This window comes from Phocoena sinus, chromosome 16 (genome assembly GCF_008692025.1).
Source record: "Phocoena sinus isolate mPhoSin1 chromosome 16, mPhoSin1.pri, whole genome shotgun sequence".
NCBI classification, from domain to species: Eukaryota; Metazoa; Chordata; class Mammalia; order Artiodactyla; family Phocoenidae; genus Phocoena; species Phocoena sinus.
The window spans coordinates 76088627-76106211 of record NC_045778.1 but is presented as its reverse complement, the minus strand read 5'-3'; the positions used below and the strand labels follow the sequence as shown (position 1 = coordinate 76106211).

Here is a 17585-nt window from a genome sequence, read left to right as displayed (position 1 = left end):
ACAGAGGAACGCATGTTCTCTGATGGGTTCCCCACAAGGCCCAGCAATTCAGTGGCTGATCCCAGGCTTGGGAAGGAGGTGGGAAGAGGGGAAGCCCACAGCCTGAATCCGCAGGGACCACTGGGATGAACTTGAGCCCCTGTAGCAGGAGCCCAGCAGAGACAGCTTCCCAGAACCCGCCAAGGAACCACCTTCGGATGTTCACTCCCACATGGGAACCCACTCCATCAGGCCCAAGGCTATTCTGAAGACTACTTATCGCTGAGCACTCACTCATGTCAGTTTTTAACCCTAAACTTATATGCTGACTCTTGAAAAAGCCGTGCACCCGCTGAAAATCATCAGAGCCCAAGGACATGATCAGGGAGAAGGCATCTATTGGTAGCAGGCTGTTCAGAGTCCTTCCAGGGCTTGTCAGCCGAAGAGCTAGAAAAAAAAGACTATCTCGCCATACTGGGATCGTAGACCTGTCGGCTGACAACTACCCCTTGGCAGGAAGCAAGAGGACAGTGAAGTCCATAAACATAAGTCAATAGAGGTAAGAAAAGTGCAGGGGAAAAGCTGTACTGAAACTTCTGGATCCAGATCTACTTCAAAACCGTCCTACCTCTTAGCTAAGGAAGTCATTGCGGCCCCAACTCCCACCCCCAACTCAAGGGAGTGTGAGCTGGGATCCGATCACTTGGCAACCAAAGCATTCTGAGTAATGTATGCCACAACTGGGAGGCGAAGGTTCTCCACAAATCTGGCACGCGAAAGGAACCCTCCACATTAGATGAGGTGCTGGGCTCAGAGGCTCAAAGCATGAGTCAGGAATAGCACCCAGGTCTGATGAGTGGAGTGTCTGCAGGATCCAAGTGAGGCTTACCATCGGCAGGAGCTGTGGGCGTCCACCAGCCTGAAGGAAAGCACAGCAGGATTAGAGAGAAGGTGTCTACAGTCAGGGTTGCTCTAGTGCCCTGTCACTCACATCAGGGAATGTGGGGTCTGAGACTCTCCACTGCCTGGGGGAAGAATAGGTCTTTTCTGAGAGCCTGCCGTGAGCCAGATCATGCCCTCCAATGTCCATGGCATGGCGATGAGGCGCCCCACTCCACAGGAGCGATTAGCACGCTCTCCTGACTGAGTGCTCTCTGGGGAAAGTATCCGTTTTCGACTCCGCGGGGTGGAGGGACTCGAAACAGACCCGTTCCCCCTGCACACATAACTCTCGGTCTAGACAATGCTTTCAGGCAGAAATGAACCGAGGACGGTCCTCCCTGTCACCCAAAGCTCTGGGGAGACACTGTGTAGCCACAATGTCCTTAAATCGCTGAGCCAGACCCAAGGATCCTTGTGCTATGGCTCCTCTGGAAGCGTCTGCTCGCTCTAGAGTGATAAAGGCAGGTACTGAGAGGTGGCAAACGTCCACTCACCCCACCTGGGGCTCCTGGCTGGAGTCTGTGGAGGTGGGTGGGGAGGGAGGGGACACCCCGGAGTCAAGAGGCACAGGACTCACCTGGCAGGGGCGTGGACTGGGTCCCGGCACCTGGGACAGAGAGAAGGCAGATCAGACACCTTGCACACAAGGGGCACCACAGGGGCAAAGGGGGACGGCGCTGAGCAGGTGACACGCTCAGTCCATGCCTGAGCCCTGCCACGCGAGGTGGGACCTCTGCCATCCTCACCCCCCAAAGAGGCTCCTCCTGACAGGTCCAGGCAGCCCAGCATCCCTTATTTCCAATGTCAAGCTGATTATCTCTGTGTCTAGATGACCGAGTGGACCCACACCAGTCTTCAGCCTCACAGCATTTATGGACCCCCTGAGGCAGCCACACTGAGGGGTCTAGTTCAAAGTCCAAAACCCGTGTGAGATCTGTCAGGCTTGTCTGTAGGTGGTGACAAGGCTGTGCCCGGCAGGCCACACAGGGGCCACTGCCCTGCGCACGGCAGACCTGCTGCCCAGACAGTGCATCCCAGTTCCCTGCAGGGGCTACTGTCCCGGACTCAGGAACCAAACCCTGGGCCACCTGCAGTCCTAGGCCATGACCTACATTCAGAGACCTCGTGACAGAACTAGCCTCTCTTGCCTCTGGCTTGCACTGTGGCATATGGAGAAAAAGGGCTTCAAGTCAATTTCAGTTTGGTTCTTGGTGCCAATTCACCAGCTACTTGCCTGGCAGCTTGTCAAAGAGCTCATACTAATTCTTGGCAGAGTGACAAGGTGATGTAAGGAAGCGAGAAATGTAGAAAATGCTTTGAGAGGGGATCAGAGTGTCAGAAGGAAACCACGCCCCCAGAGAGGGACACCCAGCTTATGTGAGACCAACCTGAGCAGACGACACCGGCATCTTCGCTGTGTCCACAGTTGTGTGTGTTCCAGCCACTGTGAGGGCAGCTCCACAGGTAGCTCTCGTGCCCCATGCAGCGCATGTCGTCCAGGACGATCGGCCCTGAGCCCTGACCGTACCGGGCACTTCCAGGGGCCGACGTGGCCCAGCCACAGCCCAGCTGCCTGCAGACCACGTTGGCGTCGTTGGTGTCCCAGCCGTCGTCACACACGGTACCCCAGGAGCCTCGGTACAGGACCTCGACCCGGCCCTGACACCTGTCACCTCCATTCACCAGCCTCAGGGCCAATCCTGATTCAGTTCCTGGAAGGAGACGGGAAAATGCACTCTCCTGTGTCTTCCAGAGGAACAGGTCCTGTGGACCGAACCCGATTCAGAATCCTTCCAGGGAAAGACTTCTGAGTTCAAGGTAATGTTTTCCTTCCTGAGGACCTGACTGAGCCCGGTCATCATCATTTTTCCCCACGGGGCTGTTTGATAGAACCCTTGGCAGTGGACAGAGGAACGCATGTTCTCTGATGGGTTCCCCACAAGGCCCAGCAATTCAGTGGCTGATCCCAGGCTTGGGAAGGAGGTGGGAAGAGGGGAAGCCCACGGCCTGAATCCGCAGGGACCACTGGGATGAACTTGAGCCCCTGTAGCAGGAGCCCAGCAGAGACAGCTTCCCAGACCCCGCCAAGGAGCCACCTTCGGATGTTCACTCCCACATGGGAACCCACTGCATCAGGCCCAAGGTTATTCTGAAGACTACTTATCGCTGAGCACTCACTCATGTCATTTTCAAACCCCAAACTTAACCTGACTCTTGAACAAGCCGTGCACCCACTGAAAATCATCAGAGCCCATGGACATGATTAGGGACAAGGCATCTATTGGTTGCAGGCTGTTCAGAGTCCTTCCAGGGCTTGTCAGCTGAAGAGCTAGAAAAAAACAGACTCTCTCCCATACTGGGATCGAGACCTGTGGCTGACAACTGCCCCCTGGCAGGAAGAGAGCTGACAGTGAAGTCCATAAACATTAGAAAATAGAGGTAATAAAAGTGCACGGGGAAAAGCTGTACTGGAACTTCTGGATCCAGATCTACTTCAAGACCGTCCTACCTCTTAGCTAAGGAAGTCATTGCGGCCCCAACTCCCACCCCCATCTCAAGAGAGTGTGAGCTGGGATCCGATCACTTGGCAACCAAAGCATTCTGAGTAATGTATGCCACAACTGGGAGGCGAAGGTTCTCCACAACTCTGGCACGCGAAAGGAACCCTCCACATTAGACGAGGTGCTGGGCTCAGAGGCTCAAAGCATGAGTCAGGAATAGCACCCAGGTCTGATGAGTGGAGTGTCTGCAGGATCCAAGTGAGGCTTACCATCGGCAGGAGCTGTGGGCGTCCACCAGCCTGAAGGAAAGCACAGCAGGATTAGAGAGAAGGTGTCTACAGTCAGGGTTGCTCTAGTGACCTGTCACTCACATCAGGGAATGTGGGGTCTGAGACTCTCCACTGCCTAGAGCAGGAATAGGCCTTTTCTGAGAGCCTGCCGTGAGCCAGATCATGCCCTCCAATGTCCATGGCATGGCGATGAGGCGCCCCACTCCACAGGAGCGATTAGCACGCTCTCCTGACTGAGTGCTCTCTGGGGAAAGTATCCGTTTTCGACTCCGCGGGGTGGGGGGACTCGAAACAGACCCGTTCCCCCTGCACACATAACTCTCGGTCTAGACAATGCTTTCAGGCAGAAATGAACCGAGGACGGTCCTCCCTGTCACCCAAAGCTCTGGGGAGACACTGTGTAGCCACAATGTCCTTAAATCGCTGAGCCAGACCCGAGGACCCTTGTGCTATGGCTCCTCTGGAAGCGTCTGCTCGCTCTAGAGTGACCAGGGCAGGTACAGAGAGGGGGCAAACATCCACTAGCCCCGCCTAGCGGGCTCCTGGCTGGAGTCTGTGGAGGTGGGTGGGGGGGGTGGGGACACCCCGGAGTCAAGAGGGACAGGACTCACCTGGCAGGGGCGTGGACTGGGTCCCGGCACCTGGGACAGAGAGAAGGCAGATCAGACACCTTGCACACAAGGGGAACCACAGGGGCAAAGGGGGACGGCGCTGAGCAGGTGACACGCTCAGTCCATGCCTGAGCCCTGCCACGCGTGGTGGGACCTCTGCCATCCTCACCCCCCAAAGAGGCTCCTCCTGAGAGGTCCAGGCAGCCCAGCATCCCTTATTTCCAATGTCAAGGACTGATTATCTCTGTGTCTAGATGACCGAGTGGACCCACACCAGTCTTCAGCCTCACAGCATTTATGGGCCCCCTGAGGCAGCCACACTGAGGGGTCCTAGTTCAAAGTCCAAAATCCCGTGTGAGATCTGTCAGGCCTTGTCTGTAGGTGGTGACAAGGCTGTGCCCGGCAGGCCACACAGGGGCCACTGCCCTGCGCACGGCAGACCTGCTGCCCAGACAGTGCATCCCAGTTCCCTGCAGGGGCTACTGTCCCGGACTCAGGAACCAAACCCTGGGCCACCTGCAGTCCTAGGCCATGACCTACATTCAGAAACCTCGTGACACAACTAGCCACTCTTGCCTCCGCCTTGCACTGTGGCTGTAGAAAAAGGGCTTCAAGTCACTTTCAGTTTGGCTCTTTTTTCCAATTCACCATCTACATGCCTGGCAGCTTGTCAAAGAGCTCATACTAATTCTTAGCAGAGAGACAAGGTGATGTAAGGAAGCGAGAAATGTAGAAAATGCTTTGAGAGGGGATCAGAGTGTCAGAAGGAAACCACGCCCCCAGAGAGGGACACCCAGCTTATGTGAGACCAACCTGAGCAGACGACACCGGCATCTTCGCTGTGTCCACAGTTGTGTGTGTTCCAGCCACTGTGAGGGCAGCTCCACAGGTAGCTCTCGTGCCCCATGCAGCGCACGTCGTCCAGGACGATCGGCCCTGAGCCCTGACCGTACCGGGCACTTCCAGGGGCCGACGTGGCCCAGCCACAGCCCAGCTGCCTGCAGACCACGTTGGCGTCGTTGGTGTCCCAGCCGTCGTCACACACGGTACCCCAGGAGCCTCGGTACAGGACCTCGACCCGGCCCTGACACCTGTCACCTCCATTCACCAGCCTCAGGGCCAATCCTGATTCAGTTCCTGGAAGGAGACGGGAAAATGCACTCTCCTGTGTCTTCCGGAGGAACAGGTCCTGTGGACCGAACCCGATTCAGAATCCTTCCAGGGAAAGATTTCTGAGTTCAAGGTAATGTTTTCCTTCCTGAGGACCTGACTGAGCCCAGTCATCATCATTTTTCCCCACGGGGCTGTTTGATAGAACCCTTGGCAGTGGACAGAGGAACGCATGTTCTCTGATGGGTTCCCCACAAGGCCCAGCAATTCAGTGGCTGATCCCAGGCTTGGGAAGGAGGTGGGAAGAGGGGAAGCCCACGGCCTGAATCCGCAGGGACCACTGGGATGAACTTGAGCCCCTGTAGCAGGAGCCCAGCAGAGACAGCTTCCCAGACCCCGCCAAGGAGCCACCTTCGGATGTTCACTCCCACATGGGAACCCACTGCATCTGGCCCAAGGTTATTCTGAAGACTACTTATCGCTGAGCACTCACTCATGTCATTTTCAAACCCCAAACTTAACCTGACTCTTGAACAAGCTGTGCACCCGCTGAAAATCATCAGAGCCCATGGACATGATTAGGGACAAGGCATCTATTGGTTGCAGGCTGTTCAGAGTCCTTCCAGGGCTTGTCAGCTGAAGAGCTAGAAAAAAACAGACTCTCTCCCATACTGGGATCGAGACCTGTGGCTGACAACTGCCCCCTGGCAGGAAGAGACTGACAGTGAAGTCCATAAACATTAGAAAATAGAGGTAATAAAAGTGCACGGGAAAAGCTGTACTGGAACTTCTGGATCCAGCTCTACCTGAAGACCGTCCTACCACTGACCTATGGAAGTCATTGCGGCCCCCACTCCCACCCCCATCTCAAGAGAGTGTGAGCTGGGATCCGATCACTTGGCAACCAAAGCATTCTGAGTAATGTATGCCACAACTGGGAGGTGAAGGTTCTCCGCAACTCTGGCACGCAAAAGGAACCCTCCACATTAGACGAGGTGCTGGGCTCAGAGGCTCAAAGCATGAGTCAGGAATAGCACCCAGGTCTGATGAGTGGAGTGTCTGCAGGATCCAAGTGAGGCTTACCATCGGCAGGAGCTGTGGGCGTCCACCAGCCTGAAGGAAAGCACAGCAGGATTAGAGAGAAGGTGTCTACAGTCAGGGTTGCTCTAGTGCCCTGTCACTCACATCAGGGAATGTGGGGTCTGAGACTCTCCACTGCCTGGGGGAAGAATAGGTCTTTTCTGAGAGCCTGCCGTGAGCCAGATCATGCCCTCCAATGTCCATGGCATGGCGATGAGGCGCCCCACTCCACAGGAGCGATTAGCACGCTCTCCTGACTGAGTGCTCTCTGGGGAAAGTATCCGTTTTCGACTCCGCGGGGTGGAGGGACTCGAAACAGACCCGTTCCCCCTGCACACATAACTCTCGGTCTAGACAATGCTTTCAGGCAGAAATGAACCGAGGACGGTCCTCCCTGTCACCCAAAGCTCTGGGGAGACACTGTGTAGCCACAATGTCCTTAAATCACTGAGCCAGACCCAAGGATCCTTGTGCTATGGCTCCTCTGGAAGCGTCTGCTCGCTCTAGAGTGATAAAGGCAGGTACTGAGAGGTGGCAAACGTCCACTCACCCCACCTGGGGCTCCTGGCTGGAGTCTGTGGAGGTGGGTGGGGAGGGAGGGGACACCCCGGAGTCAAGAGGCACAGGACTCACCTGGCAGGGGCGTGGACTGGGTCCCGGCACCTGGGACAGAGAGAAGGCAGATCAGACACCTTGCACACAAGGGGCACCACAGGGGCAAAGGGGGACGGCGCTGAGCAGGTGACACGCTCAGTCCATGCCTGAGCCCTGCCACGCGAGGTGGGACCTCTGCCATCCTCACCCCCCAAAGAGGCTCCTCCTGACAGGTCCAGGCAGCCCAGCATCCCTTATTTCCAATGTCAAGCTGATTATCTCTGTGTCTAGATGACCGAGTGGACCCACACCAGTCTTCAGCCTCACAGCATTTATGGGCCCCCTGAGGCAGCCACACTGAGGGGTCTAGTTCAAAGTCCAAAACCCGTGTGAGATCTGTCAGGCTTGTCTGTAGGTGGTGACAAGGCTGTGCCCGGCAGGCCACACAGGGGCCACTGCCCTGCGCACGGCAGACCTGCTGCCCAGACAGTGCATCCCAGTTCCCTGCAGGGGCTACTGTCCCGGACTCAGGAACCAAACCCTGGGCCACCTGCAGTCCTAGGCCATGACCTACATTCAGAGACCTCGTGACAGAACTAGCCTCTCTTGCCTCTGGCTTGCACTGTGGCATATGGAGAAAAAGGGCTTCAAGTCAATTTCAGTTTGGTTCTTGGTGCCAATTCACCAGCTACTTGCCTGGCAGCTTGTCAAAGAGCTCATACTAATTCTTGGCAGAGTGACAAGGTGATGTAAGGAAGCGAGGAATGTAGAAAATGCTTTGAGAGGGGATCAGAGTGTCAGAAGGAAACCACGCCCCCAGAGAGGGACACCCAGCTTATGTGAGACCAACCTGAGCAGACGACACCGGCATCTTCGCTGTGTCCACAGTTGTGTGTGTTCCAGCCACTGTGAGGGCAGCTCCACAGGTAGCTCTCGTGCCCCATGCAGCGCATGTCGTCCAGGACGATCGGCCCTGAGCCCTGACCGTACCGGGCACTTCCAGGGGCCGACGTGGCCCAGCCACAGCCCAGCTGCCTGCAGACCACGTTGGCGTCGTTGGTGTCCCAGCCGTCGTCACACACGGTACCCCAGGAGCCTCGGTACAGGACCTCGACCCGGCCCTGACACCTGTCACCTCCATTCACCAGCCTCAGGGCCAATCCTGATTCAGTTCCTGGAAGGAGACGGGAAAATGCACTCTCCTGTGTCTTCCGGAGGAACAGGTCCTGTGGACCGAACGCGATTCAGAATCCTTCCAGGGAAAGACTTCTGAGTTCAAGGTAATGTTTTCCTTCCTGAGGACCTGACTGAGCCCGGTCATCATCATTTTTCCCCACGGGGCTGTTTGATAGAACCCTTGGCAGTGGACAGAGGAACGCATGTTCTCTGATGGGTTCCCCACAAGGCCCAGCAATTCAGTGGCTGATCCCAGGCTTGGGAAGGAGGTGGGAAGAGGGGAAGCCCACGGCCTGAATCCGCAGGGACCACTGGGATGAACTTGAGCCCCTGTAGCAGGAGCCCAGCAGAGACAGCTTCCCAGACCCCGCCAAGGAGCCACCTTCGGATGTTCACTCCCACATGGGAACCCACTGCATCAGGCCCAAGGTTATTCTGAAGACTACTTATCGCTGAGCACTCACTCATGTCATTTTCAAACCCCAAACTTAACCTGACTCTTGAACAAGCTGTGCACCCGCTGAAAATCATCAGAGCCCATGGACATGATTAGGGACAAGGCATCTATTGGTTGCAGGCTGTTCAGAGTCCTTCCAGGGCTTGTCAGCTGAAGAGCTAGAAAAAAACAGACTCTCTCCCATACTGGGATCGAGACCTGCGGCTGACAACTGCCCCCTGGCAGGAAGAGACTGACAGTGAAGTCCATAAACATTAGAAAATAGAGGTAATAAAAGTGCACGGGAAAAGCTGTACTGGAACTTCTGGATCCAGCTCTACCTGAAGACCGTCCTACCACTGACCTATGGAAGTCATTGCGGCCCCCACTCCCACCCCCATCTCAAGAGAGTGTGAGCTGGGATCCGATCACTTGGCAACCAAAGCATTCTGAGTAATGTATGCCACAACTGGGAGGTGAAGGTTCTCCGCAACTCTGGCACGCAAAAGGAACCCTCCACATTAGACGAGGTGCTGGGCTCAGAGGCTCAAAGCATGAGTCAGGAATAGCACCCAGGTCTGATGAGTGGAGTGTCTGCAGGATCCAAGTGAGGCTTACCATCGGCAGGAGCTGTGGGCGTCCACCAGCCTGAAGGAAAGCACAGCAGGATTAGAGAGAAGGTGTCTACAGTCAGGGTTGCTCTAGTGCCCTGTCACTCACATCAGGGAATGTGGGGTCTGAGACTCTCCACTGCCTGGGGGAAGAATAGGTCTTTTCTGAGAGCCTGCCGTGAGCCAGATCATGCCCTCCAATGTCCATGGCATGGCGATGAGGCGCCCCACTCCACAGGAGCGATTAGCACGCTCTCCTGACTGAGTGCTCTCTGGGGAAAGTATCCGTTTTCGACTCCGCGGGGTGGAGGGACTCGAAACAGACCCGTTCCCCCTGCACACATAACTCTCGGTCTAGACAATGCTTTCAGGCAGAAATGAACCGAGGACGGTCCTCCCTGTCACCCAAAGCTCTGGGGAGACACTGTGTAGCCACAATGTCCTTAAATCGCTGAGCCAGACCCGAGGACCCTTGTGCTATGGCTCCTCTGGAAGTGTCTGCTCGCTCTAGAGTGACCAGGGCAGGTACAGAGAGGGGGCAAACATCCACTAGCCCCGCTAGGGGCTCCTGGCTGGAGTCTGTGGAGGTGGGGGGGAAGGAGGGGACACCCCGGAGTCAAGAGGCACAGGACTCACCTGGCAGGGGCGTGGACTGGGTCCCGGCACCTGGGACAGAGAGAAGGCAGATCAGACACCTTGCACACAAGGGGCACCACAGGGGCAAAGGGGGACGGCGCTGAGCAGGTGACACGCTCAGTCCATGCCTGAGCCCTGACAGGCGGGGTGGGACCTCTGCCATCCTCACCCCCCAAAGAGGCTCCTCCTGAGAGGTCCAGGCAGCCCAGCATCCCTTATTTCCAATGTCAAGCTGATTATCTCTGTGTCTAGATGACCGAGTGGACCCAAACCAGTCTTCAGCCTCACAGCATTTAGGGGCCCCTGAGGCAGCCACACTGAGGGGTCTAGTTCAAAGTCCAAAACCCGTGTGAGATCTGTCAGGCTTGTCTGTAGGTGGTGACAAGGCTGTGCCCGGCAGGCCACACAGGGGCCACTGCCCTGCGCACGGCAGACCTGCTGCCCAGACAGTGCATCCCAGTTCCCTGCAGGGGCTACTGTCCCGGACTCAGGAACCAAACCCTGGGCCACCTGCAGTCCTAGGCCATGACCTACATTCAGAAACCTCGTGACACAACTAGCCTCTCTTGCCTCTGGCTTGCACTGTGGCATATGGAGAAAAAGGGCTTCAAGTCACTTTCAGTTTGGCTCTTTGTTCCAATTCACCAGCTACTTGCCTGGCAGCTTGTCAAAGAGCTCATACTACTTTTTGGCAGAGAGACAAGGTGATGTAAGGAAGCGAGAAATGTAGAAAATGCTTTGAGAGGGGATCAGAGTGTCAGAAGGAAACCACGCCCCCAGAGACGGACACCCAGCTTATGTGAGACCAACCTGAGCAGACGACACCGGCATCTTCGCTGTGTCCACAGTTGTGTGTGTTCCAGCCACTGTGAGGGCAGCTCCACAGGTAGCTCTCGTGCCCCATGCAGCGCACGTCGTCCAGGACGATCGGCCCTGAGCCCTGACCGTACCGGGCACTTCCAGGGGCCGACGTGGCCCAGCCACAGCCCAGCTGCCTGCAGACCACGTTGGCGTCGTTGGTGTCCCAGCCGTCGTCACACACGGTGCCCCAGGAGCCTCGGTACAGGACCTCGGCCCGGCCCTGACACCTGTCACCTCCATTCACCAGCCTCAGGGCCAATCCTGATTCAGTTCCTGGAAGGAGACGGGAAAATGCACTCTCCTGTGTCTTCCGGAGGAACAGGTCCTGAGGACCGAACGCGATTCAGAATCCTTCCTGAGGACCTGACTGAGCCCGGTCATCATCATTTTTCCCCACGGGGCTGTTTGATAGAACCCTTGGCAGTGGACAGAGGAACGCATGTTCTCTGATGGGTTCCCCACAAGGCCCAGCAATTCAGTGGCTGATCCCAGGCTTGGGAAGGAGGTGGGAAGAGGGGAAGCCCACAGCCTGAATCCGCAGGGACCACTGGGATGAATTTGAGCCCCTGTAGCAGGAGCCCAGCAGAGACAGCTTCCCAGACCCTGCCAAGGAACCACCTTCGGATGTTCACTCCCACATGGGAACCCACTGCATCAGGCCCAAGGTTATTCTGAAGACTACTTATCGCTGAGCACTCACTCATGTCATTATTTAACCCCAAACTTATGCTGACTCTTGAACAAGCCGTGCACCCGCCGAAAATCATCAGAGCCCATGGACATGATTAGGGAGAAGGCATCTATTGGTAGCAGGCTGTTCAGTGTCCTTCCAGGGCCTGTGAGCGCAAGCGCTAGAACAACACATACTCTCTCCTCTCCTGGGCTGTAGACCTGTGGCAAACAACTGTCCTTTGGCAGGAAGCAAGCTGATAGTGAAGTCCATAAACATTAGAAAATAGAGGTAATAAAAGTGCAGGGGAAAAGCTGTACTGGAACTTCTGGATCCAGCTCTACCTGAAGACCGTCCTACCACTGACCTATGGAAGTCATTGCAGTCACTCCACCCCCAGTTCAAGAGAGCGTGAGTTGGGATGCTGGCACTTGGCAACCAAAGCATTCTGAATAATGTATGCCACAACTGGGAGGCGAAGGTTCTCCACAACTCTGGCACGCGAAAGGAACCCTCCACATTAGACGAGGTGCTGGGCTCAGAGGCTCAAAGCATGAGTCAGGAATAGCACCCAGGTCTGATGAGTGGAGTGTCTGCAGGATCCAAGTGAGGCTTACCATCGGCAGGAGCTGTGGGCGTCCACCAGCCTGAAGGAAAGCACAGCAGGATTAGCGAGAAGGTGTCTACAGTCAGGGTTGCTCTAGTGCCCTGTCACTCACATCAGGGAATGTGGGGTCTGAGACTCTCCACTGCCTGGGGGTGGAATAGGCCTTTTCTGAGAGCCTGTCGTGAGCCAGATCATGCCCTCATATGTCTACGGCCCGGCGATGAGGCGCCCCACTCCACAGGAGCAATTAGCACGCTCTCCTGACTGAGTGCTCTCTGGGGAAAGTATCCTTTTTGGACTCTGCAGGGGGCTGGGACCCGAAACAGCCCAGTTCTCGCCACACACATAACCCTCTGTCTAGTCAATGCTTTCAGGCAGAAATGAACCGAGGACGGTCCTCCCTGTCACCCAAAGCTCTGGGGAGACACTGTGTAGCCACAATGTCCTTAAATCGCTGAGCCAGACCCAAGGATCCTTGTGCTATGGCTCCTCTGGAAGTGTCTGCTCGCTCTAGAGTGATAAAGGCAGGTACTGAGAGGTGGCAAACGTCCACTCGCCCCATCTGGGTCTCCTGGCTGGAGTCTGTGGAGGTGGGTGGGGAGGGAGGGGACACCCCGGAGTCAAGAGGCACAGGACTCACCTGGCAGGGGCGTGGACTGGGTCCCGGCACCTGGGACAGAGAGAAGGCAGATCAGACACCTTGCACACAAGGGGCACCACAGGGGCAAAGGGGGATGAGGACGGCACAAGGACACCGCCTCATGTCTCTCTTGAGGTCACAGGCCTAAGGCAGGTTCCAGACTCACACCATTTCTAATGGCCACAGTTCCCCGGGCAGGGGGTCACTTTTAACATGGCCATGAGTTAACCTTCATCACAGGGAAATGAACAGAGACTTTCCTTCCCCAAGCCCAGGCTACCAGAAGCTCAGGCTCTACTGGCTGATCTCCCAGCTCCCCTACTTGGAGCACCCCCAGGGGGGTTTACGGGACCTCTGATGTCCACAGGCTGAAGGGTCATGGTTCCTGTACAGTGCAAAGAAATCAATGTGGCCTCATATGGGGTCAGCAAAGGGCACAGACAAGGTGGCCCCCTCAACAGGTATGCACCTGCCTCTCCAGGCTGTGCAGCCAGAGACCCAGGACCCTAGGCTGACCAGAGGTCAACATGCATTGGTGAGGGCCACACAGTAGGCTCTGAGCATGGGCAATAAGACTCCCTTGGAGACAGAACACCAAGTTCCATCTTGGAGCTCCTTGGAGATACCTCTGCAGGTTGACTCCTCCCGTCTCTCAGAGTCAAGGTCCATGGAAGAGATACCTTTTCAGACCTGAGGCCTTGTCCAGAAGTCCCCACCCTTGAAAGCTGAGCACCCCCATCTCTTACAGCTTCTGCACCTCTTCTGGATCAGAGATGGACCTCTGGGTGCAGAAAGGTAATGAGCCCACAGGGATCCCACATAACAAACTTTACCTTCTGCTGCACTTGCTGTTGAGGGTTCCTCCGTGACAAACAAAGCTACAGAGTGGAGAGAAGGAAAGGTCATTGGATGTTGGCTCTCCTCCAGGAGGGTCGACCCTCTGCACCTTGGCTCAGAAAAGGGGCTGGATGCAAAGATCCGGAAGCTCTGCCCACTGCCCAAAGGCTGAGAACCTATCTCTCTGTCACTCTGTCAGCCCTCATTCAATGCTGGAGGCCACCAGGGACATTCTTGGTTCTGGACATTCACCACCTCTTATGCTTCCACAATGTCCATCCCAAATATCACCCTTTGATGAACAGCCCAAATCTATCCACAAGATTAAATTTCAAATACCAACTGCCTATTTCTATGGCTCAAACGTAGTCTCAAATGACAATACCTACCATCACTGAGATATGCCTGAATGTGGCCCCAGCTAGGAGGGAAGGCAGGTTCCAAAGATGCAGCCCCAAATGTCAAAATAACGTGCTCCAAAGCGACTGCTTGGACAGACATGCTCTCTTGGGGAACACATTCTCATGTGACAGCTGGGTTATCATGGTCACATCCTGTGCATAGTGACATGTATGTACACACAGCAGTCCACATAGTGACATGTATGTACACACAGCAGTCCACATAGGAAATGCCAGAGGCTGCTCTAAAGATGGGTAATTTGACTAGAAACTCCCCTTTGGGGCACACAAGACGGGTGACATCCTTAGAGGCTTCTTTGTGGATTAAAGGACCCGTTGGTGCTAGAAGACCCACCAGCACCCTGAGCATAAAGGAGAAATGTTGAGATTTGCTCGGTTAAGTCAGGGAGAATTTCACTTCTTCACGGAGGCTGTACATATCCTTCATTTGTCATTTAATCACCGATAAAGAGAACATATTGGTTACTGCTTAGTTTGCTTTTGATATAGATTTAAGTTTTAAAGACCAAAATTCCCCAATCCTTCTTCCTCGCATTTAAAAGGATGAGAAGGTACCACTTAGGAAGGTGTTTGGTCATCCGAGGCCAGGGACGGTTGTGATGCTGTCCACAGGATCGTGTGCCCCGGGGGATGGCACCGGCAAGCTCTGGGGGTGCCGAGACTAAAACCCATCTCCACCACTTCAGGCGACTTGCCTGAAGCTTTAGGACTTCAGGCAAGTCGCCTGCCCTCTCTGAACCTCCATTTCTTTATCTGTGAGAAGAGACAGTGACACCTGCCCCCTAACATCAAATAAGAGTAGAGCAGGTAAACTGCAGAGTGTCCTGGGTATGTGTCACGACACTGAGGACCTCGGAAGCCCTGTCCTCAGGGTGGCACAGGTGACAGTGCCAGTGACGTCTGTGCTACCTGAGCACCCGACTCCAGCGTGCTCCCCATGGCCACGTTCACGGTCGCACCACCCGCTGTGGGGCAACTGGGCGGGGCAGGGGGTGCTCCCTTCCCAAGCAGTGCACGGTGCCCACAAGAACGTCCCCTGTGCCCTGACCAGGGTGGGTCCCACCCAGGGCCGGCAGTGAATGGCCACAGCCAAGCTGTGGGCAAACAACGTCTGCATCCCGGGCGTCCCAGCTGTCGTCACACACGGTGTCCCAGCAGCCTTGGTACAGGAGCTCCACCTGGCCCTGACACCGGTCACCTCCATTCCCCAGCCACCCTGTGTGGACACGGTGGAAAGTCCTTGCCGTCACGCTCTCTGCCGCCCCGCCTTTCACCAACTGGCACCCTCTGCCCTCCCTCCTCTGACCACTGTCCCCTCTCCTGGACCAACGTTTCTCCTCTCTCAGGACCTTATATATGGCGGCTCCCCCAGCGCCATCTCAGCCCTCTTCTCTCCCCCACCTGGAGGGCCTCATGGACTCTGAGAGGTTTCCAGGAAGAAGACCCCCAGTTCCACCTCTCCAGCCCTGATCAGCCCTGACCAGCCCAGCCCCAAGCTCTGGAGCAACGTTTTCAAATGGCCTCCTAGATCCCATCCCCTCCCCTGGCTGACCCTGGCCCACACTGAACACAGGCTCTTTCCTCCATCTGAACCAGCAGTGTCATCACGTTCCCCATTAACTGTGTCGGGAATGTGGGCGTAATATTTGATCCCTCCTTCTCCCCACCCCTTATACCCAGTCTGTCACCAAGGTCGTCTTTCCGTTTTTACTCCACTGCCATTTTGCGAGGTTAGGTCTTCCTTCTCTTGAGCCTGGCCTTCCCCAGGGGCCTTCCTATTCATCTCCCTGCCCCTGCCCTTCCTGTCTCGAATCCATCCACACCCACTGACTCAACCAGCATTCCTGAGGTGCCTACTCTGTGTCAGTTCCTGTGCTGAGCTGATTCATCTGTCTCCCCCAGACAGGGCACCGTGCTCCTGCCTGCCATGGTCCTGTGGAATCACCCACGCTGATGACACAAGGAAAACAGGCAGCAGGTTTTGAGGGATCCAGCCCAGCGCCCTGACAACAGGGGCCTTGTCAGTGGTTAGTCTGAGGTTATGAGAAATTTTTGGTTGGGGAGTGATCAGAGAGGTTAGAATGGGATGGAAGAGAAAGGGGCAGGTGGCGCCCATGGTTGTTGTCAGGGTAGGGGTCGGGGAAAGAGAGGGGAAAGGCCAAATGGACTATCTGTTGGGTTTTCCCAAGGTTCATTCTGGGCTCCCTTAGCCCCTCCTGCTGTCCCCTTCTGGTCACTCCTGTGAAAGGTCCCTGCAGAAGAGATCTCAGCCTCGGTCTGTGCCTTGCTGGAGGTCAATCATCAGAAAGCTGTCCCTCAAGTCCCTCCCAGGACATTTCTGGACTCTCAGGGCATGCTCTGAAAGGGCAGGGATTGGCCTCAAAACAGCTAAGACCCAATGGCAGGGTCAGCTGCCCTAAGTGAGCACACGAAGGACCCTGACATATCAAATTCGGTGCAAAGTGTGCGTATTCTCACTGAGCAGAGGAGAAGAGATGATACATTTAGAAAGAATCCTGGACAGAGGCAAAGGCACCTGTTCTGGGTTCAAATCTCTACCCAGCCACTGACCCACCATGTGACCTTAGACACAGAACTTGACAAGTTACCTAACAATGCCCCGGTTTCCCTATCTGCACAAGGAAGGTGATGATACTACTTCCCTCAGTGTTGTTGGAAAGATTTCATGATAATAGCACTTACTATGAGCATTAGTTGAGCACTTATTATGTGCCAGCCAGTCTTTTTTTTTTTTTTTTTTGGTATGCGGGCCTCTCACTGTTGTGGCCTCTCCCGTTGCGGAGCACAGGCTCCGGACGCACAGGCTCAGCGGCCATGGCTCACGGGCCCAGCTGCTCCACGGCATGTGGGATCTTTCTGGACCGGGGCACGAACCCGTGTCCCCCGCATTGGCAGGCGGACTCTCAACCACTGTGCCACCAGGGAAGCCCGTAGCCAGTCTTTTAAATGCTTTTTTATATATTAACTCATTTGGTGTATGAAAATAATTTTGTGCAGGGTACAAAGCAAATGCTTGGGAGATGTTAGCTATCTTTGATAGAACTGACATTCATGGTGAGAAGAGACACTGATTTGTTTTTCACCTCTCTCTCCTGACACCAAGCTGAAGGTAATCTCATTCAATGAATAACTGAGAGGCAGAGAGAAGAAGGAAGGAGAACGGCAGACGAAACTGGCTGAGCATGTGTCTGGGACACGCAGAGGATCTCTGAACCCTTGACCCCTCCCTCTCCATCCCTGCGTTCTAAAGGCCACACTTGCTCTGTGGCCAAGACTGCACTCAGCCTCAAGTAACCCTGGCCGACCCAGCCAGCGAGCAAAACCCCAGGGAAGACAAATAAAGAAAAAATATCTTATCATCATCTGTGGTGTGGAGAACCCACGGATCTAGAAAGAAATCAAATTCATCTTAGGTGATTCTGCTGTTTGTAAATGATCTACAGACACAGAAACTGGCTTGACGTTCACCTCACAATCATGCCACGGGGTGCTGTGGTTCAATGTTGGGTTTCTGTGCCTGCAGCATTCTTGCTGAAAGTGTTTGAGGTTTTGCAATAGACC

General features: G+C 55.3%; 1 protein-coding gene across 1 annotated transcript in view; it reads right to left on the bottom strand.

Annotated features, from left to right (window-relative positions):
* The window catches only part of DMBT1 (deleted in malignant brain tumors 1), a 37739-nt gene extending 23392 nt beyond the window's left edge, over nt 1-14347 (bottom strand). Inside the window, exons 1-15 of the mRNA XM_032607955.1 lie at nt 13578-14347; nt 12745-12774; nt 12115-12144; nt 10777-11100; nt 9967-9996; nt 9338-9367; nt 7958-8281; nt 7147-7176; nt 6517-6546; nt 5137-5460; nt 4324-4353; nt 3692-3721; nt 2310-2633; nt 1499-1528; nt 869-898 (exon numbers count right to left, since the gene is read on the bottom strand). Of these exons, the coding sequence (XP_032463846.1) occupies nt 869-898; nt 1499-1528; nt 2310-2633; nt 3692-3721; nt 4324-4353; nt 5137-5460; nt 6517-6546; nt 7147-7176; nt 7958-8281; nt 9338-9367; nt 9967-9996; nt 10777-11100; nt 12115-12144; nt 12745-12774; nt 13578-13650 (1669 nt within the window). The 5' untranslated portion in view covers nt 13651-14347. The remainder of the gene's footprint in view (nt 1-868; nt 899-1498; nt 1529-2309; nt 2634-3691; nt 3722-4323; nt 4354-5136; nt 5461-6516; nt 6547-7146; nt 7177-7957; nt 8282-9337; nt 9368-9966; nt 9997-10776; nt 11101-12114; nt 12145-12744; nt 12775-13577) is intronic.
* Between the last annotated feature and the right edge of the window lie 3238 nt (nt 14348-17585).